This window comes from Gasterosteus aculeatus, chromosome 7 (assembly GCF_964276395.1).
Source record: "Gasterosteus aculeatus chromosome 7, fGasAcu3.hap1.1, whole genome shotgun sequence".
Taxonomy (NCBI): domain Eukaryota; kingdom Metazoa; phylum Chordata; class Actinopteri; order Perciformes; family Gasterosteidae; genus Gasterosteus; species Gasterosteus aculeatus.
Window position 1 is genome coordinate 21247325 of NC_135694.1, and position 23201 is coordinate 21270525.

General features: G+C 44.6%; 2 protein-coding genes across 7 annotated transcripts; both read left to right on the forward strand.

Moving 5' to 3' along the window:
• Positions 1-1258: 1258 nt before the first annotated feature.
• Positions 1259-6105, forward strand: fam76b (family with sequence similarity 76 member B). 2 transcript variants are annotated; one of them, XM_040180663.2, is made up of 10 exons: positions 1259-2085; positions 2846-2910; positions 3001-3055; positions 3187-3342; positions 3418-3641; positions 3731-3781; positions 3890-3967; positions 4075-4210; positions 4289-4390; positions 4970-6105. In XM_040180663.2, the coding sequence occupies exons 1-10, from the start codon at positions 1999-2001 to the stop codon at positions 5057-5059; spliced, it is 1044 nt and encodes a 347-aa protein (XP_040036597.2). In that variant the 5' UTR covers positions 1259-1998; the 3' UTR covers positions 5060-6105. The 2 variants fall into 2 exon arrangements, with proteins under 2 accessions (XP_040036597.2, XP_040036596.2); XM_040180662.2 differs by having other exon boundaries at positions 1288-2085; positions 4072-4210.
• Positions 6106-6628: 523 nt separating this feature from the next.
• On the forward strand, positions 6629-23146 carry taf1 (TAF1 RNA polymerase II, TATA box binding protein (TBP)-associated factor). Of its 5 annotated transcripts, XM_040180655.2 has the most exons (41): positions 6629-7026; positions 7374-7488; positions 7648-7771; positions 7860-7976; positions 8272-8400; positions 8674-8915; positions 9016-9231; positions 9345-9587; positions 9676-9907; positions 10052-10159; positions 10265-10432; positions 13344-13471; positions 13722-13829; positions 13945-14118; positions 14219-14392; positions 14618-14722; positions 14834-15034; positions 15115-15256; positions 15638-15768; positions 15918-15998; positions 16084-16233; positions 16330-16449; positions 16656-16831; positions 16926-17158; positions 17291-17498; positions 17850-18021; positions 18222-18433; positions 18555-18663; positions 18762-18860; positions 18960-19137; positions 19269-19336; positions 19437-19559; positions 19653-19745; positions 19854-19938; positions 20032-20099; positions 20377-20493; positions 20803-20910; positions 21138-21233; positions 21660-21876; positions 22169-22340; positions 22641-23146. In XM_040180655.2, exons 2-41 carry the CDS (start codon positions 7375-7377, stop codon positions 22861-22863), a joined length of 5964 nt encoding a protein of 1987 aa, XP_040036589.2. In that variant the 5' UTR covers positions 6629-7026; position 7374; the 3' UTR covers positions 22864-23146. The 5 variants fall into 5 exon arrangements, with proteins under 5 accessions (XP_040036589.2, XP_040036590.2, XP_077961242.1 ...); XM_040180656.2 differs by lacking the exon at positions 20803-20910; XM_078105116.1 differs by lacking the exon at positions 20803-20910 and having other exon boundaries at positions 19653-19938.
• The last annotated feature ends 55 nt before the right edge of the window (positions 23147-23201 follow it).

The following is a 23201-nucleotide window of genomic DNA, read 5'->3' on the forward strand; positions in this document are numbered from 1 at the left end:
TGAAGCTGGGGAAACATGTCTCAGCCTCTCGGACCATCAGCACCGGTTCCCCCCCAAGGCTGTGTTCTTTCCCCTCTGCTCTTCTTCCTGTACACCAACAGCTGCACCTCCAGTCACCAGTCCGTCAAGCTCCTGAAGTTTGCGGATGACACCACCCTCATTGGTCTGATCTCTGGTGGGGACGAGTCCGCCTACAGGTGGGAGTCTGACCATCTGGTGTCGTGGTGCAGCCAGAACAACGTGGAGCTCAGCGCTCTAAAGACAGTGGAGATGGTTGTGGATTTCCGGAGGAACAGAGCCCCACCCTCCCCCATCACGCTGTGTGACTCCCCCGTCACTATTGTGGACTCCTTCCGTTTCCTGGGCTCCATCATCACCCAGGACCTCAAGTGGGAGCTGAACATCAGCTCCATCACAAAGAAGGCTCAGCAGAGGTTGTTCTTCCTGAGGCAGCTGAAGAAATTCAACCTGCCAAAGACGATGATGGTCCACTTCTACACGACCATAATATAGTTCATCCTCTGCTCCTCCATCACCGTCTGGTACGCTGCAGCCACAGCCAAGGACAAGGGCAGGCTGCAGCGTGTCATCCGCTCTGCAGAGAGGGTGATCGGCTGCAATCTGCCGTCCCTGCAGGACTTGTTCGCTTCCAGGTCTCTGAAGCGAGCTAAAAAGATCGTAGCCGACCCCTCCCACCCCGGACAAAAACAGTTTGTGCCCCTTCCATCTGGCAGGAGGCTGCGGGCCATCAGGACTAAGACCTCCCACCACACGAACAGTTTCTTCCCGTCAGTCATCAACAGAGCCGGTCCCCCACTGACTGACTATAACATTCCACCGGTCACTCCCCTTCATACCGCACATGTCACTTTAACTGTAATTTTTCACTTTGTCACTTGTTCGCTAGTGCACTTTATGCGGAATATTTTTTAACTTTTTTAATATTTTAAATTTTTAACTTTAACTTTATTCTCTTGTTTTATACTAACCCATAGCCTTATTCTACTAACCCATTGCATTAGCATTTCATTTTACTTTATTACTTGTGCACTGCTGTCTTGTTGTCTATTGTTACACTGTCTACTGTCACGCACCAACCGCCAAGACAAATTCCTTGTATGTTTGACATATTTTGGCAATAAATGTTTCCTGATTCCTGATTCCTGATTAAACTGGGATGAGTTCATCTTATAGCCATCTAACGTCTGAACATGTGTGGCAAACTGGTTCTTTTCAAAGCACTATGATCTTGTTTGGAGATGACGTAACCGGTCACAAGAGGTCACCTGGACACGGTGAGACAACGGCAATGATGCCCGGTGCCACATCAGTCCAGATGTTGCGATAAAACCAAAGATAGAAAGCGCTTAAGCGGAAGATGCGTGATGCCGAGCTGCGTCGCGTGGATGCGGGCGCGTGATTGGCTTCGCTCTTTTCAAACTGCGAATCCCGCGGACGGACGTCGTGTCGCGATAGGTTTCCTTTCTTCTTCTGCTGGAGCCTTCGACCTCTTCCGGTTACATGAAGACGACGGCGTCGATACAAAAAAAGAGCGAGAAGGAAAACAGGAAAATACCTTTTCTGGGCGAGAACAGCGGAAACTTCATGTTAAAATAGCGAGATACGTGCGAACGGCTCGCTTATCCCACGGAACCGCCGATGCTTGACGTCGAGCTGGTCCGGTCGGCCGCCGTGTGAGCAGCGAGAGAGATCACACATATTCGGAGTTTATTGTTCTCCGTCTAGCTTGGAAGCTACCCCCCCGTCGCCCTGCGCTACCTAGCCCAAGCTAGCTAACCTAGCCCGAGCTAGCTAACGCCAGCTCCCGCTGGATGCCAGCGCGGTGCCTGACTTCCTCGCGGAGAAATTAGCCGACGGCTTGGAAAGGGAACGAGAGGAGAGAGAGGGGGGAGAAAAGGCGCCGTTGGCCCGTTTGTGGTTTCGCAGCGGGACGTCGCGCTCACCTCTTCTAGCTCGCGTGCGTCAGGTCGGGTGAGGATGGCAACGTCGGCTCTGTACGCCTGTACCAAGTGCAACCAGCGGTACCCGTTCGAGGAGCTGTCGCAGGGCCAGCAGCTGTGCAAGGTGAGCGCACGCTAGAAACCACCACCACCATCATCATCATCATCAGCAGCACCACAGTTGACGGCCAGCCCGGTGTGATGGTGTTAGGACAGCGATCGTATTATGTAACATATTTTATCCGTCCACCCTGGAGGCGCCGACGCGGTGACTCGTAATCTTGTTTAGATTCATTTAGTGCTGAAATAAATAAATTGTCCATTTTCAGCTGCTAGACTTTAATTCATGAGGCGTTGAGATATTTATACTTTTTGAGAGACTCTCTGTGTATATACTTGTCAACTTGTTGCTCTCATAGACGTTTTGGTTGATGTTGTTGCCTTCTGCTCAGCAGAGTGCACTGATTATTAGAAGCTCGACACAATCAACGACGTTATCACTTTGTAAACTCCCTTCAAGTAGCTTCCTTGGGGAACTCCGATAACTTCTCTTTTCACAGGAGCGTGAAGTTACAGTGTTAACCTGTGAATACTATAATGCACAGAACCTCTCTTTTGTAATCTGAAAGAAAGACAATTTAAGTCACCCAACAGTGGCTTTTGGTGGGCAGCGCCCTACTGCAATAAGCAAAGCTAAAATACAGAAGCTGTCGACTCTTCCCCTGGGTGCAGCCACATAGTCGGGTGTTTGTATCCAACAAACATCAAAGTGTGTTGCCAGGCAGGGCGAGTTTTGGCAGTCTTTTCTTTTCTGATGCGTTAGTTGCAATTGCACAATTTAATTGTCACACTCACGAGAACATTTCTTTGTTTTGCTGCCGTAGGAGTGCCGCATCGCACATCCGATAGTGAAGTGCACGTTCTGCAGATCTGAATTTCAGCAGGAAAGGTGAGACATGTGCTCCTTTGTACCGGCAAAAGGGAATGTCATTTTATTGCATTTGTTTTGTGCCGTGAATCCCTTGTTTATTCTTTCCAGTAAAACTAATACAATCTGCAAGAAATGCGCCCAGAATGTCAAACAGTTTGGAACAGTGAGTAACAAGTTTCTCCAGTCTTTTTGCCAAAGCAGCTTGAACTCTTCAGTTCATTAAGCTGTGCATTTATTCGCAGTCCGTCATTTGTAAATTCCCCCTTTAACATTGTTTTTGATCCGTCTTTACAGCCCAAACCCTGCCAATACTGTAACATCATCGCAGCTTTTATCGGGACAAAGTGCCAACGTTGTACTAACTCAGAGAAGAAATATGGACCTCCGCAGACCTGTGAGCAGTGCAAACAGCAGTGCGCTTTTGACCGTAAGGAGGAGGGCAGGAGAAAGGTAACAACCATATATACATTCAGTCTTCTTTAACAATGAAACGGAACAAACTACTGACTCCTCGTCGTCTTACAGGTGGATGGGAAACTCTTGTGTTGGCTCTGTACTCTGTCCTATCGCCGTGTCCTGCAGAAGACCAAGGAGCAGAGGAAGGGCTTCGGCTCCTCCAACTCCTCATCCCTGAATGAGAAAGACCACCACTCCAGACCTCACCACCATCATCATCATCATCACCACCAACAACAGCAGCAGCAGCAGCAACAACAACAACAACACAGACACAGCAGCTCTCATCACAAGTATGTCCTCTGTTTTGTAATTGTTGATTTTTGTTGTTGAGAAGATGAAAATTGGGTCCAGCCAACTAACCGCTAACTTCTCTTTTCAGACTAAGTGGGAGTTTGAGTCCTGAGCAGGAACAGGGACTGTGGAAGCAGAGGTGAGGGTTCCTCTCTCATTGGAACTGCATAGTACACATATCTCACAACAATGTCATGATTTTGTTTTTTTCCCAAATTGTACATTGTCATTTTTAATTTCTTTCCAGCCATAAATCGTCTTCAATCCAGAAGGAGACTCCTAAGAAGAAACCAAAACTGGAGATGAAGCCATCCAACGGGGACAGGTATGAAAACAATTGTAATTGTTTGGTGAAAGCATGGTGACAATATGTATATTAGCCATCTAAAAAAAAAATTTTCTGGCATCCTGCTCTTTCCTTTCTCCCAGTAGTAGTTCCATTACCCAGTCGATGGATTCTGGTGGAACTGACAACTTCATTCTCATCAGCCAGCTGAAAGAGGAAGTGATGTCGCTGAAGAGACTTCTGCAGCAAAGGGATCTGACCATTCTCGAGAAGGACAGAAAGGTTGGTCGTCGGCCTCATCTCCAATGAGCTGAAGTCACGCCATTTGTTTTGTGTGCTGATTATTAATTTCCCTTCCAGCTGACAGAGATCAAAGCAGACTTTCAGTACCAGGAATCCAACATGAGAGTCAAGATGAACCAAATGGAGAAATCACACAAAGAGTCTATGGAGCAACAACAGGTGGGAAACCATAAATGCAAAAGGGACATGTCACAAAAACACTCGCCAAAGTCCACCCAGTTTCAATACCACATTTGGGCTCTAGTCAAAACTTCCGTTGGAATATTTTTTTTAGGAAGGTTCTTATGTTGTTTACTTTCCTATTTTTGTCTGACACAATAAAACTACCTACAGCCGCCCTCCTAAAAAATGTTAACACTGTCTTCATTTTACTAAGTTTGTAACGGCCCCTTTGTCTTTTTGTTGAATATGATGTGAATAAAAAAAAATATATATATATATTTTTTATTCCTTTTCATACTTGTTTATATACGTAGTTATATCTAAATAGTTGTTGTGTTCAGGCTCCAAGGGGGTTTGATTATAGAATAATTTCTAAAGCGGGTCTTGTATTTTAGTCTTGACCGTTACTCTGATCAGTTCAAGTTGATTTTGTTTTCCTATAAAAGCCAAGTTGGTTATGTTTGCTGGTCAAAATCCAGATTTACGGACTTTTTAACTTCCCAAATGCCTCCACTGAAGCTGTTAAGATGCATCGTTCTGAGCTTTTTATTTCCTAACCTTCTTTTGTTTCCACAGGGCAAGAACAGGGAGTTGATGAAACAAGTGGCAGCCCTCTCTAAAGGGAAAAAGTTTGACCGGACAGGGAGTTCTCTGCTGTTGCCCTAACAATAGGCCAAGCGAGGGGTAACGACACAGAGCGGCTTCATTGTTGTAACACTGTGAAAGTCTCCCTCCTGTGTTTTCCTCATTGCCATTAACATTGATCACTTCTTAGCTGGTGAAGCCAGCGACCATGTTGTACATGGAGATCAATTGTTGAATCGAAGGAACCCTTCTCCAAATGTCAGCATATTTTAGATATTTTATGACAAATTCTGCATAGGATGGGACTTTGGATGGAGTGGAGGACGGAGCCCTCGTTTTTAACACTGCCGGGCCAAAACAAAAAAAGCATGGTTTGCATATGTGGATTGCATTCTGTCAACTCCAATGTATCCACGTACCTTTTATGGATGTAATGCAATTTATTTATTCAACTGTATTTCTTAGCTTTTTTTATTTCCTCACAACATACTAAGAGGATATCCCACATTTGGGGGTTTTCTTCAATAGCAATTAGTTCTATTTTTCTAAATTTATGCGATTGTGGAAAAGAAGTTCTCCTCAATGGAGATGCTGCGAAACTTGATCATGTATGCAAACTTGGGACGGGTGACCACTGAGTTGCCGCTCTGCAGTACAGAACCCTCCCAGTAACACTTCATAAAACAACCAATGGACACTTCAAACGTCTGTCTAGTGGAGAGACGCCTCTTGGCTGCCCTGTTTCTCACAGTGCGACAGCTGTAGTGCTTTGCTGTTTCTCTTCAGTGGAACAATTGTAATACTGCATGATTTTACTGCCAGACAACGGGTGGCAATGTGGTCAAACTTCTTTCCCCCTCTCCCCTTTTATTAGTTTTTTTTAAGAATCACATGTAAATGTATTTCTGGGGTCAGCCATTGTATTTAAACTATTGCTTGTATCTGTTTTAGCGAGTACAGTATGTGTATGGTAAGGCCAGTTGAGATATACATGTTTGTAGAAGATGCTTTTTAAACACACCTATCACCTTGCATTATTGGGCTGGTTTCATACTGTGGCGTCCAGGATCACTTTTGTACTTTTTCCAAACCAAGTGTTTTAAACTTATTAAACTGGCTCAACTGTAGTTTTTGTTTGCTTACCTTTTATTGACCATGATTGTGTTTGCCTTTTTAAAAGGCAGTCAGGTCCCAAGACTTAACTTGGAGAATTTACGCCATCATCTGTGAGGTAAATTATGTTTAGGTGTAAAAAGAATCCACCCTAGTAGTTTGAAGTAAGGCTTTATTAATAGCCAGCCGACCAATGAAGCATGTACTGTACAATGTGTCTTGTCATATGAACAATACAATACATTAATAACAACAATGAACGTGAAAGGTTTGCTAGCTAAAACATAAAGGGAAGGCATCTACCAGTGATTATAGTATAAATGTAACTTTAAAGGTTTCAAAGGACGATGAGTCGAAATGTTAAATAATTTAATCGACTGCGGTTTATTAGTCCCATAGAAGGTCAGCAGCGCTTTCTTATGCATACTTGCATAGCTACTGCCAGTATGATTGGTTCTGGATAGAGAATACATCGCAGCCTTTTGGTAAACACTACAGTTAACCACGTTATAGAGGGGCACTTGAACGCCTCACATTGTACATCCGGGGGACTAGAACTTTCCGCTAAATAAATAGCTAACGTTAGCTAGCTAGCTTAGCTGGCGGTGCTTGCTGCGGGATACTTCAGAGCATAACGTTAATTTAAATACAACCAAAGGTTTCTACGTAAGCTTGTGGTGTGGAGCCTGAAATAAATGTTTTTAATGATTTTTCTTTTGATTTCACAATACCGGTGCGGGCACACGCAGAAATGATCTCCACCGAGATATGAGTTAGTCTAGCGAAACCTTACAAGTTTTAAGCTAACGTTAGCTAGCTTAATGAGCGATATTTGGCTTGGATGAACTGAACAGCAGGCTAGCTGATAGCAATCATCACCTTCAGCAAACTGGCCAAAACCCAATTTTCCCAAATCTGAAATTGGGTAACGAGAAGTAAGTGCATATATAAGTACATATTTTGTTTTCATCATACTTCTATTGACATGCTACCATTCACGAACGCAATAAACGTTAGCTAACGTTGAAACGTCACTTTGTTGTCGCATTGGTGAAGGTAACATCAGTTTAGTCACATTCGAATATAGAAGATAATCAGTCTGCTGTTTTTAAATTTATCGTGAGAAGCAAATGAAAAGCTCGAACGTCACAGTACACAAATACAACCGTGAAGCGTAAATGTAACTAACGTTAGCTAACGTTATACATTTAAAAAGATATGCACTTCTCCAGTATTAAATGTATCACACCCTTGCAAGTCACTGTAAATGTGTTCCGTTTAGTATGTCGGACTCGGACAGTGAAGAGGACCAAGATCGCCCTTTCTCTCTGACTGGCTTCCTCTTTGGAAACATCAACGAAGATGGACAGCTGGAGGATGACAGTGTTTTGGACAATGTGAGTGTTTCAAGGCTTATTTGTCACTTAAATTTTACCAGATTATTCAATTCATGGTGGGACTGATATACAACATATCATTTTAATCGTTAACGTTAAGAGCTTGGTTACGTTCCATTGCAACTTTCGGGTGTGCTTCTGCTGTTCCTCCAAACCCAGGAGTCCAAGAAGCATTTGGCTGGTTTGGGGACACTCGGCCTGGGCTCACTTATTACAGAGATCACTGCCAATGATGAGGATGATCAGGAGGACAGCAGAGACAACACCAACGTTGATGCAGCAGGTTGGTTTGACAATCAATGGAAATGTTTATGATTTATTAAGCCAGAAACTGGCTGGAATGACATGTTCATTGTTTTTTCCTCTTCCAGGCTGGGTAAAAAGTACAGCAGATGCAGTTGATTACTCTGACATCAGTGAGGTTGCGGAGGATGAGACAAAGAAGTACCGTCAGGCCATGGGGTCTATGCAGCCAAGCAGGAAAACAGGTGCAAAACAGTCATATTTGTTTCATATTGTTGTTAGACTAAAAATGACAACTTTGAAATTCAAACTTTGTTTTTCATTTCTGTACTTAAAGAGTTTCTTAAGATGTATGACGTTGATCTAATCTTTATGAATGTCTTTATTTTCTATTTAAAGAAATCTATATATTTACATAATAATAATAATGATGATATCTTGCCACCAAATATCTAACCACGATTTTCGCTCAAACCTATAAAGGAAGTATCAATGGACTGTTATATGATGAATATTTTTCAACATTTTCCAATTCTTCAGTCTTAGATGATGAGGACGACTATGATGCTGACTGTGAGGATATTGATTCAAAGCTTATGCCTCCTCCTCCACCACCAAGTCTTCCTATAGCTGCCAAGAAAGAGGAACCCTCCTCACAGAGCCCAACTGGTAAGCACCTGTTTACTTATAATGATTGTGTGTGGCTTGTGTTATTCCACATATGTTTAAGCTCCAACTCTGGATTCTGTAAGGAAACGAATTAGCTATGGATATTTCATTAGGGTGGATGTTATTGTGAGAAAGTATTCTTCTGCATTTGATCATATAGTAAATCCAATAGCGATGCAGATTAGGTTAAATTATTGTTTTGTATCAAATAGCTAAAGGGAAGTTTGATTGTCGCTGATGCTGGTGTGGACCTCTTCCTATCTCCCCTCACAGTTGGGGAAGACGGGGATGGCATTATCCTGCCCTCCATCATTGCACCATCCTCTACAGCCGATAAGGTTGACTTCAGCAGCTCGTCTGACTCCGAGTCAGAACCCGACCGACCCGACCGGCCGGGCTCAGGGGACGGCCCCTCCGATCTGCTCAACCTTCCTCTTGCGGGCATCATGCAGAAAGATGCTGCCAAAGCACTGCCTGGTGTTACAGAGCTATTCCCAGAGTTCAGGCCTGGAAGGGTAACTTCTCAGATATATTATTATCCGGTTTTATTTCGTAATCCTAATTTTGAAATCAAAGAGCGCGCTGACACCCGCTGTCTGTCGGACATGCTACCAGGTCCTCAGATTCTTACGGCTGTTCGGTCCTGGAAAGAACATGCCATCCGTTTGGAGGAGCGCTCGCAGGAAGAAAAAGCGGAAGCACCGCGACCATCAACCTGGGACGCCTCCTCCAGAAGGAGAGCCAACAGAACAAAGCCAGGAGCAGAAGTCTGGATGGATTTATGAGTATGCTGCCCCTCCTCCCCCAGAGCAGTGTCTCTCCGATGACGAGGTAAAAACCTCCAGTGTCGCAGTGTATTGTGTGCGCTACTGTTGGGCGTGTGTACCTCCTGCAGTTAGTCATTGTACCGAGGGCTGAACATGCTTTTATGTGCCGCCACCCAGATAACTATGATGGCTCCGGTAGAATCCAAGTTCTCACAAACCTGTGGCGATGGGGACAAGGAGGCAGAGTCTCGACCTAAAGTAGCAGAATGGAGATATGGTCCAGCCCAGCTCTGGTACGACATGCTCGGCGTCTCTGAGGATGGAAGCAACTTTAACTACGGCTTCAAGCTGAAAGAAGAGCAGACCAGTGAGCTTCAGCAGCGGGACACGCCTGAAGAAATAAGAGATGCTGCTTGTGAGGTATGCTGTGAATATCTGTAGCTTTAACGTGAAATCATGAAATCTCTAATTGTGTTACTTATATTGTCTATCATATATCTATCTACAGTTTCAGAGGCGGATGAACGGCGATAACGATGACAGTGATGATGGAGATAAGGAACAATCCGCCCTTGAGAATGAGCTCTTCCTGATGGTCACTCAGCTGAAATGGGAGGAAGATATTATCTGGAATGGGGAGGACGTAAAACACAAGGGCACAAAGACTCAGCGGGCCAGCCTTGCAGGATGGCTTCCTTCTAGCATGACCCGCAATGCCAATGCTTACAATGCACAGCAGGGTGAGACACCAAGGGAAAGAAATGTGTCTGACGCAAACAGCATACAATACCGACAAAACTAAACTAAACACAAACCCGCCAAACACAAAGACTGTAGTATTTCATGGGCAGGCAATAAATACAATCTTCTATTTCATTTTACAGGTCTCACAAGAAGTAATTCTCAGTTGGTGCCACCCACACCTCCACCCATGCCCAAAGTGTCTTCAATCTCCGGCTCTAAGCGGGAAAAAAACAGCCATGATAGTCACGGTGAGTTTATTTTTAAGTCACAATAAAAATAATAGCCTTACTAGACCGTATCTCAGGCTATACTGATTTCCCCTGTTGTCCTCATGTGTTCTTGTTACTCCGCAGCCTTTTCAGAAGAAGACTGTCCTTGGTTCTCCATTTTCCCAATTGACAACGAGGAGTTAGTGTATGGGCGCTGGGAAGATAACATTATCTGGGATGACCAGGAGATGGATCGCATGCTCATGCCACCTGTTCTTACACTGGATCCCAACGATGAAAATATCATTCTAGGTATATTCGGAATTATTGTTGGAATGCATTAACGATGCATTCCAAGTATTGTTCTTCGAATCTTTATTTCTTCATCTTCATCTTCTTCTTCTATTTCTTCCGCGCCACCTTTCAACTCCTTCACACTTTCAGCTATTAAAACCGTTCAAATATTAAAATGTTCAGCTCCTTTCTGGCTTGAGGGCTATGACTTTTCAGCTTTCTACCTCTTATGCTTGAATTTATATAAATCAATAATCGTTAATATTTTAACATGGTTTTCAAATGGAGTTTGCTTTTCAAATCCTCTTCAACTTCTTCAACTTTCAGATTTTTCAGCTACGCCAATCTTTCAGCTACAGACACCATTTCAACTCTCAAATGTTGACACAAGTCTTAACTATTTTATGAAAAAAACTGCTTCTTGATATCTATTGTACTTTTTTCATAATCACTGATTATGTTTCACTAGTTCTTCGCTCCGTTTCTGACTTTTACATGAGTGTGTATTGCGTCTGCTAGAGTGGAGAGCTCGAGGCTAGAGTGTGGGGCATCGCAGGAATCTGGTTAAAAAAGTATGGAACTTCTGTCCTTGCAGCCAAAGTATACACTCTAGAGGCTTCATTTCTTCAGATTAATGAGGGTATGGTTGTGCTGATTGGATTAATGTGTTCATGGAATCCCAGAGTTCTTTAGTTTTGGCGCAAGGAGTGTTTGAGTGACACAACCTCTGCCAAAAGCCCCATAGGCTCCAATACAAATCTGCCGACATATTTCTCACAAAAATCCACAAGGTACACGTTTTGTCAACGGCCATAGGAGCCGTATTTATTACCGGACAGACATAAAAACACATCCACGAGTTCGGTAGAGTCTTGGGTCTCATACAAACGCCGTATTTTTTAGATAGCTGTTATAGTTTTGCGCTGGTTCTCATTTGTTTGAGGTGTGGATTCTGTGTAACTCGCTGTCCTGTGTCTGCACTTTTGCAGCCGCACAGGTGCAGCGTTGTCGTGGTTACTCGCTCACATGCTGCAGGATCTGTCTGTGGCTCACAGCTGCTCCTTGTGACCTGATTAGTGGAGTCACATGACGCAGCTATGCTTTCTGTCAACAGACCAATATGATAAAGACACTAGCCCCCCTCCCCCCTCCACCCTGACCTCTACTTACTGTTAATCACTCTCAGTCAGTCAGTCAGTCTAATTCTCCTCCCCTCTCCCTCTCTTCCTCACCACCATTCCCTTCCTCACCCTCTCACCCTCCCTCCCTCTATCTACACCCCCCCACCCCACCCAATCCAATAGGTGCGCCGTTGCCGTGGTTACTCGTAAACACGCTGCAGTATCTCTGTGTGTGACTCACAGCTGCTCCAATGACGTGATTAGTCGAGTCACATGACGCAGCTATGCTTTCTGTCAACAGACCAATATGATAAAGACACTAGCCCCCCCTCCCCCCTCCCCCCTGACCTCTACTTACTGTTAATCACCTCAGTCAGTCAGCCAGTCTAATTCTCCTCCCCTCTCCCTCTCTTCCTCACCACCATTCCCTTCCTCACCCTCTCACCCTCCCTCCCTCTATCTACACCCCCCCACCCCACCCAATCCAATAGGTGCGCCGTTGCCGTGGTTACTCGTAAACACGCTGCAGTATCTCTGTGTGTGACTCACAGCTGCTCCAATGACGTGATTAGTGGAGTCACATGACGCAGCTATGCTTTCTGTCAACAGACCAATATGATAAAGACACTCGCCCCCCCTCCCCCCTCCACCCTGACCTCTTCTCACTGTTAATCACTCAGTCAGTCAGTATGTCTGTCTATTTCTCCTCCTCTCTCTCTCCCTCTATCTCTTCCTCACCACCCCTCCCTTCCTCACCCTCTCACCCTCCCTCCCTCTATCTACACCCCCCCAACCCACCCAATCCAATAATTTCAAAATAAAAGCCACATGGAGGGAATTTTTACTGTAATGTTTGTGATGAGGCCTATTAATTAAAAACTTCTTAGTTTGAATAACAAACATTCTGTCTCCCACTACGAATATTACTCATACTTCTAGTACTACAACTGATACTTCTACTACCATACTACTAGTATTTCTACTGCTATTAATACTACAACTACTACTAATGTTATTACAAATACGACTATGGCTAATAGTATTACAGCTGTTTCTACTGCTATTGATACTAAACCTACTATTACTGCTAGTACTACTAATACCACAATTATAACTAATACTACTACTAATATTACTACAAACAATTTTAAACAAATTTAAGCTCCTGCAACTTCTGTTTTTAGAAAATCTATTGAAATTCAGCTTCCCCACTTCCTGTATTTTCAGCAGTTCTTTAAAATAATTTCAGCTATTCTTATGCCTCTATCAACAGCAATTTTTCACTATTCATTTCTGTATTTTTTTGCAATATTTCAAATTTATTTCAGCTGTTTTCATTTCTGCTTTTTCAGCAAATCTATTCAAATTCCTTTCAGCTTCTCCCATTTCTGTATTTTCAGCAATTTCAAATTCATTTCAGCTTTTCTAATATCTATAATTTCAGCAAATGTATTCAAATTCCCTTCAACTTTCTGTATTTTCAGCTATTTTAAAAAGTTCATTTCAGCTTTCAGCTTTTTGCATTCCAACGCATTTTCAGCAGGAAATGCATTTTCTAGTTCATAGTAACATTTTTTCCCTTTTCCAAAATGAACTGATGTAAAAATGTACATTATGACCGTTTGGCAGTTTGTTCAAAGGTTGAATGTTCCAAAACATTTATTATATGCATGCATGCATTTCCATTTATCAGACTATATGTAATTTATATCATGTTAACAGAGCATCTAATATTAGTTTGTCAGTAAATCCTGTATACAAGTATACAATATTGTCACCTTATTATGACCAACTGCTGTCTCTTGTAGAAATCCCCAATGAAAAGGAGGAGATGACTTCCCACTCCCCGTCGAAAGAGAATAAGAAGGAAACTGCAATCAAAAAGAGCCGCATCCTGCTGGGGAAGACTGGGGTGATAAAAGATGAGCCACAGCAGGTAAGCTGCCTCTTCATGCGAGCTGATGATGATAATATGAAATGGAAGATTACAAGGGCCGCCTCTCCAGGGGTGATGTGAGTTATTTTAAACAGAAAATGATCAGTAGAGTACAATATGGAAGATCAAGCCTATGTAATTAATTGATGCAAGTGACACCCGGCCCTACACATTTTTCATAGTGCAATTTTTTTTGTAAGATTGTAAAGGACATTACTTATAGGAGGCAATGTGGTTTCTCTCAACTCAGAACATGTCGCAGCCTGAAGTGAAGGACCCCTGGAACCTCTCCAATGATGAGTTCTACTATCCCAAACAGCAGGGCCTGAGGGGTACATTTGGTGGCAACATCATTCAGGTAAGCGTTTGCACGCCGAAATAAAGATGAATCCTAATCCTATCCCATAAACTCGAAACAGCTGGAATGCAGGAACGTTATAATTTGATAAAGTACATTTTGTGTCTTTTAACAGCACTCAATCCCGGCACTGGAGCTGAGGCAGCCTTTTTTCCCCACTCACATGGGGCCCATGAAATTACGGCAGTTTCATCGACCGACTCTGAAAAAGTACTCCTTTGGATCTTTGGCTCAACCGGGGCCCCACGCTGTCCAGCCGCTTCTCAAACACATCAAGAAAAAGGCCAAGGTGGAGCTTTATGAACACTCGTATGACCTTTTTTAGTTTTTTGCAATTTTTGTTTACGAGTGAATGATCGAGTGCATGCGTTGGTATTTTCTTTTAATAGATGCGAGAGCAGGAACGGCAAGCAGCAGGAGGCGGAGACATGTTCTTCATGCGAACCCCACAAGACTTGACAGGTAAAGATGGAGATCTGATCCTGGCGGAGTACAGCGAAGAATACGCCCCTCTCATCATGCAAGTTGGCTTGGCCACTAAGATCAAAAACTACTACAAAAGGGTGAGTCTCGCCTTGGTTTTTCCACTCGCCACTTTTGCATTCTGTTAGGCAAGAAGGGTGTAATTTTCTATGCCATATTCATTTTAATTTGCAGAAATGTTTGCTGTTTCTTTATGGTGTTCATTTCGGATAAACACATTCCACTTCATTGAAATGCTCAATTCTATATGTTCTACTTTCTTGGAAAGTACCTTCATGGTATGCTCCTGTTCTTTTGCACTCCAGAAACCTGGAAAGGATCCTGGAGCACCCGACTGTAAGTATGGAGAGACAGTGTACTGTCACACGTCCCCGTTCCTGGGTTCTCTTCATCCTGGACAACTGCTTCAGGTCAGCACTTTTCCTGTCACATATTCAGCATTCAAATGGCGTGAATATATATTAAGCATCACCGCTCTGTTGTCATGCCAAACAAGATTGTTGTCCGTCTTTTTCCTGCAGGCATTTGAAAACAACCTCTTCCGTGCTCCAATCTACCTGCACAAAATGCCACAGACTGATTTCTTGGTCCTACGAACTCGACACGGCTACTACATCAGAGAGATAGTGGACATAGTTGTAGTGGGTCAGCAGTGTCCATTATTTGAGGTTCCAGGGCCCAACTCCAAACGAGCCAACACTCACATCAGAGACTTCCTACAGGTGGGTTTGTTTGCTTGCACTCTCGTGACCGCCTGTTTGTTTCAAATATTTCAATTGTGACCGTTTTCTGTGTTCTCCAGGTGTTCATCTACCGATTGTTCTGGAAGAGCAAGGATCGCCCGCGGAGAATCCGCATGGAGGACATAAAGAAAGCGTTTCCCTCTCACTCTGAGAGTAGCATCAGGAAACGACTAAAACTCTGTGCGGACTTCAAACGCACAGGTAGCCCACACTGTGCCATTCATCCTGCACGCCAACCATTTACTAATCATTGTCAATTGTTGGACTAACCCAGTGTGTTGTATCAGGGAGATGTTGAGGTTATACAGATACACTGTTGGTGAGCTCAGGAGTGTGTGTGCCTTGAATTGACAGACAGGAATTTGGACAGGAAAAGAGATTTTTACACCTACTATGGATTTTGCCTGGAAGGTAAGATGCAGTTTAAGGACCGCATAAGAGCACAGGGCACAAAAGCTTAGTATTTACCATCCACCATAAAGTCAACGTTTTTTACAATGTCCGACACACACATGCCTATAGTGGAAACTAGAGGTCGCAGATAGGAGGAAAGGTTGAACATGGTTGTGTCCTTTATGCCAGGTATGGACTCTAACTGGTGGGTGCTAAAGCCGGACTTCAGATTGCCCACAGAGGAGGAGATCAGGGCCATGGTGTCTCCTGAGCAGTGCTGCGCTTACTACAGCATGCTGGTGGCAGAGCAGAGACTAAAGGTAACCCCATCTGCTTCTACATAACTTCTAATGGTCTTCTGTCCACTGTCGGTGATGCACTGGTTGTGGATGCGCAGCTTGTACAACCTCACCTACAGCCGACCTATCCCTCTGTCAAAAGTGAGCTTCAAGTTACTTTCCATCTTTAGGATGCTGGATATGGTGAGAAGTCCTTCTTTGCTCCAGAGGAGGAGAACGAAGAAGACTTTCAAATGAAGATTGACGACGAGGTACGTGCCTCCTTGTGATCAATTGCAGTGCGCATGAATGACTTTCCTGATTCATACCGTGCTTATCCTGCGTAACACATCTTAGGTACGGACAGCTCCTTGGAACACGTCCAGGGCCTTCATTTCTGCCATGAAGGGGAAATGCCTGTTGGAGGTCACGGGCGTGGCGGATCCAACAGGCTGTGGAGAGGGTTTCTCCTACGTCAAAGTGCCCAACAAACCTACCCAACAGAAGGTCAGACTTTTTAAAGAAAGACAATGCCCACGTCATGTTCAGCGTTGTGTAAATAAATATAAAAGGTAAAAACGTTGCTCCTCCGCGGTTTTTCAGGATGACAAAGAGCCGCAGCCGGCCAAGAAGACGGTAACCGGGACGGACGCTGACCTGAGGAGACTCTCGCTGAAGAACGCCAAGCAGCTGCTGCGCAAGTTTGGTGTTCCAGAGGAAGAGGTAAGCCCGTGGTTGTATGGAACATGCACAGGAGCCTGATGTCAGATAACACTGTGTTCAATCACAGGACGTCTGTCGCAACCAATTTACACCTTAAAGTTGTCTTTGCTTTTATCTTCTATTCACTCTCACTGGAAACCCTCTTTTTTAGCGTATCCTTTAGGCTTGTTTAAATAATTGCATATGTATGTGTGCGCGTGTGTTAGATCAAGAAGCTCTCCCGCTGGGAGGTGATTGACGTGGTGAGGACCATGTCCACGGAGCAGGCGCGTTCAGGCGAGGGACCCATGAGCAAGTTTGCCCGAGGCTCTCGTTTCTCCGTTGCGGAACACCAGGAGCGCTACAAGGAAGAGTGCCAGAGGATCTTTGACCTGCAGAACAAGTGAGACTGTTATTTAGGGGCTTATATGTGCTCTGTGTCAGGATTCTCTCCGAGCACAGCATGAGTCCTTTTCCCTTGTTGCCCTTCCTCACAGAGTGCTGGAGTCGACAGAGGTGCTCTCCACGGACACAGACAGCAGCTCAGCGGAGGACAGTGACTTTGAGGAGATGGGGAAGAACATTGAGAACATGCTGCAGAACAAGAAGACCAGCTCCCAGCTTTCCCGAGAGCGAGAGGAGCAGGAGAGGAAAGAGCTGCACAGGATGTTGATGGGCGAAGAGAGCGAGCGTGACCACAAGGGGCGGAAGGAGCGGCGGAAAGGCTTGTGTGAGTCTTGTGTTTCTTTAAAAGACAGATACCTTGATGGTGCGCTGAGGAAATATCATCTGAGTTTGCTTTGTCAGGCCGAACGCAGTCTGTGTCTCTTAACTATAAGCTGTACTCCCTTTTACTCTACAGCCAGCTCCTTATCCACCGGCTCCCACAAAGACGATGACACGTCATCCGTCACCAGCCTAAACTCCTCGGCCACAGGACGGCGTCTCAAGATCTATCGCACCTTCAAGGATGAGGACGGCAAGGAATATGTCCGATGTGAGACAGTGCGCAAAGCTTCCGTCATTGACGCCTACACCAGGATCAGAAGCACCAAGGACGACGAATTCATGTGGGTCTCGAGAATCAAATTGTGTTCTTCCACATCTCTCTGCGTGTGTGTGTTTTGTGCGTTTGGCTAAGATCATTCACATGTGTATAGCTTTGATGTTGTAGTTGAAAAAAACTATGTTGAAGTTTTCTCTTATTGAGCAATTTCTAATGAATACAAAGGAAGCAATGATAATGTCCGCACATGATAACTCTGCAAATTTTAACTAGATTTTCAGAATTTGTCTGCAAATTAGTTTTCATGCAGCTGTAACAAAATACACGGTAAAGCACATTGTTCTATTATGTATTTTATTTGACTGAACAAGCAAATGTTAAACAGCCTGTAATGTGTTAATCTTTGTGGCTGCAGACGAAAGTTTGCCCTCTTCGATGAGCAGCACAGAGAAGAGATGAGGAAGGAGCGCCGGCGTATTCAGGAGCAGCTGAGGAGGCTAAAGAGGAACCAAGAGAAAGATAAGATCAAGGGACCCCCAGAGAAGAAGGCCAAAAAAGTGAAAGAGAGGCCGGACCTCAAAGTAAAAGTAAGCTTGCCAAATCAGTTACTTTTCTCTTTTACTATCTTTCTTCTCAGCATATATTTGGTGCCCAGCTAATGGCAATCCCATGGCTTTCATCGGGGTAGATGATGTGTAAAAGTTTACACTGTTCTTTCAGTATTACAATTATTTCTCACCGGCAGATTATTTGGCGTGCTCCTTAATGTCTGCCCTCATTTTCCCAGTTGAAGTGCGGCGCGTGTGGAGCCATTGGACACATGCGAACCAACAAGTTCTGCCCGCTGTACTATCAGACCAACGCCCCACCTTCAAACCCAGTCGCTATGACGGAGGAGCAGGAGGAGCAGCTGGAAAAGACAGTCATCCACAACGACAACGAGGAACTGATCAAGGTGGAAGGCACCAAGATCGTGCTGGGCAAGCAGCTCATTGAGAGGTAATTGATGGTTCCACGTCCTCTCTCTCCCGCCACTGCAAGGAAGAGCAGCTCATTTTGCTGCCAGGTCTTTCTAGCTTCTACCCCTCCTGCAGTTCCCAACGTTTCCTTTCTCCTACAGTGCGGATGAGGTGCGTCGAAAATCTTTAGTGCTCAAGTTCCCCAAGCAACAGCTGCCACCCAAGAAGAAGAGACGCGTAGGCAACGCTGTGCACTGCGACTACCTCAACGTAGGCAACGTTTCACAGCATGCCGTAAAACATTTTCAGCTGGGAGTCCCTCGAGCTCATCAGTCACACTGTTTTTTTTAAATTTGGAACGTCCACAGAAACCACACAAGGCCATCCACCGCAGGCGCACTGACCCCATGGTGACCTTGTCCTCCGTGCTAGAGAGCATCATCAATGACATGCGGGATCACCCGAACGTAAGCTCTGCGGGGGCATCCACCTTTCACGGCTCGCCGTCACCTTCTTTATGCCGGTGCCGTGACATTGTTTTGACTTCTTTTGCCTCTTGCATCTAGACATATCCGTTCCACACACCGGTGAATGCCAAGGTTGTGAAGGACTACTACAAGATCATCACGCGGCCAATGGACCTGCAGACTCTGAGGGAGAACGTACGCAAGCGGATGTACCCATCGAGGGAGGAGTTCCGCGAAGCGGTGGAAGTTATTGTCAAGAACAGCGCCACCTACAATGGTAAAATATAAGAACGAGTTTAACGCTCTTTCTTAAAAACAGACTGGAATCTTCCGCTGGTTTTACGTTGACGTGGGTTTGAATTCAAAGTCTAAGTGTTATAAGGCGACTCTCTGTTTTTCTTGCACCAGGGGCAAAACATCCAATAACTCAGGTAGCACAGTCCATGCTGGACCTGTGTGACACTAAGCTGAAAGAGGTGAGTGTTCATGTGAATATTTTGACGATTTAAATATCTTCTGACTTTGGCACATTTTCCCATCTTCCACTGAACCTCTTATTGGTGCGTGTGAGTGCAGAAGGAAGACAGGCTGGTGAGGCTGGAGAAAGCCATCAACCCCTTGCTGGATGATGACGATCAGGTGGCCTTCTCCTTCATCCTCGACAACATCGTGACCCAGAAGATGATGGTTGTTCCCGATGTGAGTCTCACCCCCATCAATAGGAGATCACTTATCAGTTCACATGCAGAGAAATGTAACGATCTCCTCCCTTCACTCCTCTCTTGACTACAGTCATGGCCCTTCCACCATCCGGTCAACAAAAAGTTTGTGCCCGATTATTATAAGGTGATCGTGTGCCCCATGGATCTCGAGGGCATCCGCAAGGTGAGAGTCACACAAACTGCCCTCATTCAATGGAATATTGGCAATACAAAAATAATAACAGTAACTGAGCCTCTTTTGTGTGTGTTTTTTAATTTCGTGGTTCTACAGTACATCTCCAAACACAAATACCAGAATCGAGATTCGTTCCTGTCAGACGTCAGTCTCATACACGCCAACAGTATCAAGTACAATGGTAATCGCTGTTGTTGTGACCTACAAGGTTTATCATTTTAATTAAGATGTCATTTGAAGCCCCATCACACCTTTCTCTGTGTGTTCTCCACAGGCCCAGAAAGTCCTTACACCAAAACCGCTCTGGATATTGTCAATGTCTGCAAGCAAACCTTGTCAGAGGTATGTTGAGTCTTTGCCTTTTACTTTTTTTTTACTGCCATTTATTAATGTCAGGGGGGGAAAGGTCACATGAGGGATTATTCATGCAGTGAATCACCATATTGTAAAAACAACTACAAAGCAATAAAAGCATATAAGAAGATCTAATTAAAATAATACTTAATACTCCATCTAAAGAATAATTTACTATTTATTTAGAGTGTAGAATCCTACAACAACCTTGGAAAATAGTAAATACTGTGCTTCTTTTATTGAATGGCTGTTTTTGTGCCTCCAGTATGATGAGCACTTGACCCAGCTGGAGAAGGACATTTCTACGGCTAAAGAAGCCGCTCTGGATGCAGCCGACTTGGATGGCCTGGATCCGATGACCTCCGGGCCCTACACACCGCAGGTAGGAGAGCCGGAGCGGTGTTGTTTTTTTACCACCATGGTGAATGGTGGTTTCCCGGAGTTCTCGTTAACACTGACAAAAACCGCCAGGCCTCGAGCCACGTATGAACGTTTCTTCGTGCTGTAGTCTCCTTTCCTCTCGTAGCCCTTGTATTTCTTTACCCGTTCTCTGCACTAACTCTCCTTTCCAGACTTTCACCTTTCATCTTTATGATCTAGTTTCTCCCACCCTGTTTTTCCTCCATTGTTCCTGCCGTCTTGACCCGTCTCCCCCCTTTGTGTGTGCGCCGCCCTGTGTGGCGTTGGCCAGCCTGCTGATCTGTTTGACAGCGGGGCCTCAGGGAGTCTGCACAGAGAGACCAGCAGCCTTTTCTTTGAGGGACCTCTAGTGGTTTCTCCAGAGAAGAGAGGGGGGCAGGTACGGAGAGAGACAGAAATAAGGCTTTGCAACCTCACATGCCACCTCTCCTCAAACTACCCTCAGAGCACCCGGCTGGGGCCTTTGTTGTACCTACTCAAGTTCAAGTTGTCCCTCACACCAGAACATCATAGATAACATTACAGTATAAAGTGAGTGTAGTTATTTTGCTTCTTGGCTCTGTCTTTTGGCAAGAGATGTCAGACCTTTATCATGCTGCCCCTCAGGGTCGCCACGGCAGAAGACCCGGGGAGGAAGAGTCAGATGTGGACATTGAAGGCTTTGAGGAGGATGATGATGGCAAACCCAAAACTCCTGCTCCTGTAAGAAAGTCAGATTTATAAAAAAAGATTATTAGCTAACATGAGGTCACTGCGGCTGTGCATTTGTGCACAAAGCGTACCAACTAGCCAACACAATGGCATGACCAATTTCAGGTCACGTTATTATGTCGCCTAAAAATTTGAATCCGACAGAAGTATATACTTAGAAATCTGCTGTTTTCGTGGTTGTAGTTGGATGGCCTGGTTGCGTTGAAGTGGGGTATTCTTTTAATTAATGGTGTGTTATTACGTTTTCTCACTGTTTTAGAAGAAAATATATCCCTTTCCACGCCTTTATCTTCCCAAACATTTTCTTGTTCTAGTTGCTTTTTACAATTGTTCTTCATCTGTAAATGTATGTGTCCCATCTGTGTACTTCTTCATATATTTAACCAAGCCAAATTGTGTCTTCCCTGTCTCTTTCAGGCAGAGGATGCAGATGGAGACCTAGAGGACGAAGATGATGAAGAGGACATGTTGCTGCCGCCTCGCAGACGGATGCAGGACCAGGAGGAGGAGGAGGAAGAGGAGGACGACGGAATGTCTAGCCGTCCACCCCAAGCCAGCGTGCTGTACCAGGATCTGCTCATGTCTGACGGAGAGGATGATGCCAGTGAAGAGGAGGGCGACAACCCTTTCTCCTGTAAGTCTGACTGCAGCAAATGGTTTCGGCTTTTTACACGTAGGAATAAATTCATAAATACCAAAGAATAAGCGGTTTAATTCACATGAAAACAAAAAGATGTTAGAATAATGCATGAACTTAGCACAGAAGATAACATAATTAATGTGCTGAAACATTCAAATAATGGCCAAACCTTTTTTTTAAATGTGTAAATCTGATGTTTGTTTTATGCGACATACCTGACACTGAGCAAAAACACAAATCCTTCTGTGTTGTTTTCTGTTCTAATTCCTCGTGTGTCTCCCTACAGCCATACAGCTGTCGGAGAGCGGGAGCGACTCTGACCGAGAATTGGATGTACGGCCTGCACCTCCACGCCGAGCGCAGGAGACGGCCCGCATGGGGATGGAGCAAGACGAGAGTATGATGTCATATGAAGGGGAAGGGCCGGATGAGCCTCACATGGAAGACAGCAACGTCAGGTACAACTTGCCTGGGGCCCAATAATACTGAAAGTACTATATGGATTTTTTTTTCCCACTAGGCAAACACACCCATTAAGATTTAATAAAAATAGGCTTTTCTATTCAGTTTGTGTCAATTAACCGCAGTAGTAGCGGTTTATTAAAACTTTTAAGAAACCAAATGAAAGTCTTGTAACTGTTCCAACAATCGACGACTGTGGTTGGAAGAGTTCAAAAGCGGATTGTAGTCCTGGTTTTGAGTTTATAAATGAAAACGTATGTGGGCTTCCTGTTTGACTTCCCTCTCTTCTGTCTCAGTTACGGCAGCTACGAGGAGACGGGGAGCCAGAGTCAGTTGCAGCCCATTAGCTTGGGAAACGGAGAAGACTACGCCATCAGCGAAGAGGAGGAGGAAGATGAGGAAGATGAAGCACGGAGGAGAGGCCCGGCGGTTCTGTCCAAGCTCCAGCTCAGCGAAGACGAGGAGAGTGAGGAGTTCCGATCCATAGGGGGAGACAGCGATATGGACTCGGACAACTAGGGTTTTATCCACAGTATTAAGAAAACATTGTTTATAATTACAGTTTTTAAATGGAAAAGGAAAAACCTTTTGTACATACTTATTTTGTAAATGATGGTTACTTTTGAAAGCGGCTCATTGTAAATCTCAGTTTGTCTTTTCTGTGTTCAATCAAGCACCGCGATGTTTGATGACGTGGAAGAACGTGTACAGATGTTTTTACTGGTTTAACTCCCGAGTAGTTCAGAAACTGCTTTTCCAGTATCATTTCCAATTGAAAAACAGAATAAACACACTGAAGTCATCCAAGCTCTTTCTCCTTCAAAAAAAGAATCCTCAAATTCTGTGTTCAGACTGGC

What these genes read in the sequence shown, in the direction of transcription:
- taf1 (XM_078105116.1), top strand. Translation starts at nt 7,375, where the DNA reads ATGTCGGACTCGGACAGTGAAGAGGACCAAGATCGCCCTTTCTCTCTG. An exon ending in TGCTTACAATGCACAGCAGG is followed by an intron (nt 9,908 to 10,051) that starts GTGAGACACCAA and finishes TTCATTTTACAG; the next exon opens with GTCTCACAAGAAGTAATTCT. An exon ending in ATGGAAGACAGCAACGTCAG is followed by an intron (nt 22,341 to 22,640) that starts GTACAACTTGCC and finishes CTTCTGTCTCAG; the next exon opens with TTACGGCAGCTACGAGGAGA.
- fam76b (XM_040180662.2), top strand. Translation starts at nt 1,999, where the DNA reads ATGGCAACGTCGGCTCTGTACGCCTGTACCAAGTGCAACCAGCGGTAC. An exon ending in CACAGCAGCTCTCATCACAA is followed by an intron (nt 3,642 to 3,730) that starts GTATGTCCTCTG and finishes TTCTCTTTTCAG; the next exon opens with ACTAAGTGGGAGTTTGAGTC. An exon ending in AAGCCATCCAACGGGGACAG is followed by an intron (nt 3,968 to 4,071) that starts GTATGAAAACAA and finishes CCTTTCTCCCAG; the next exon opens with TAGTAGTTCCATTACCCAGT.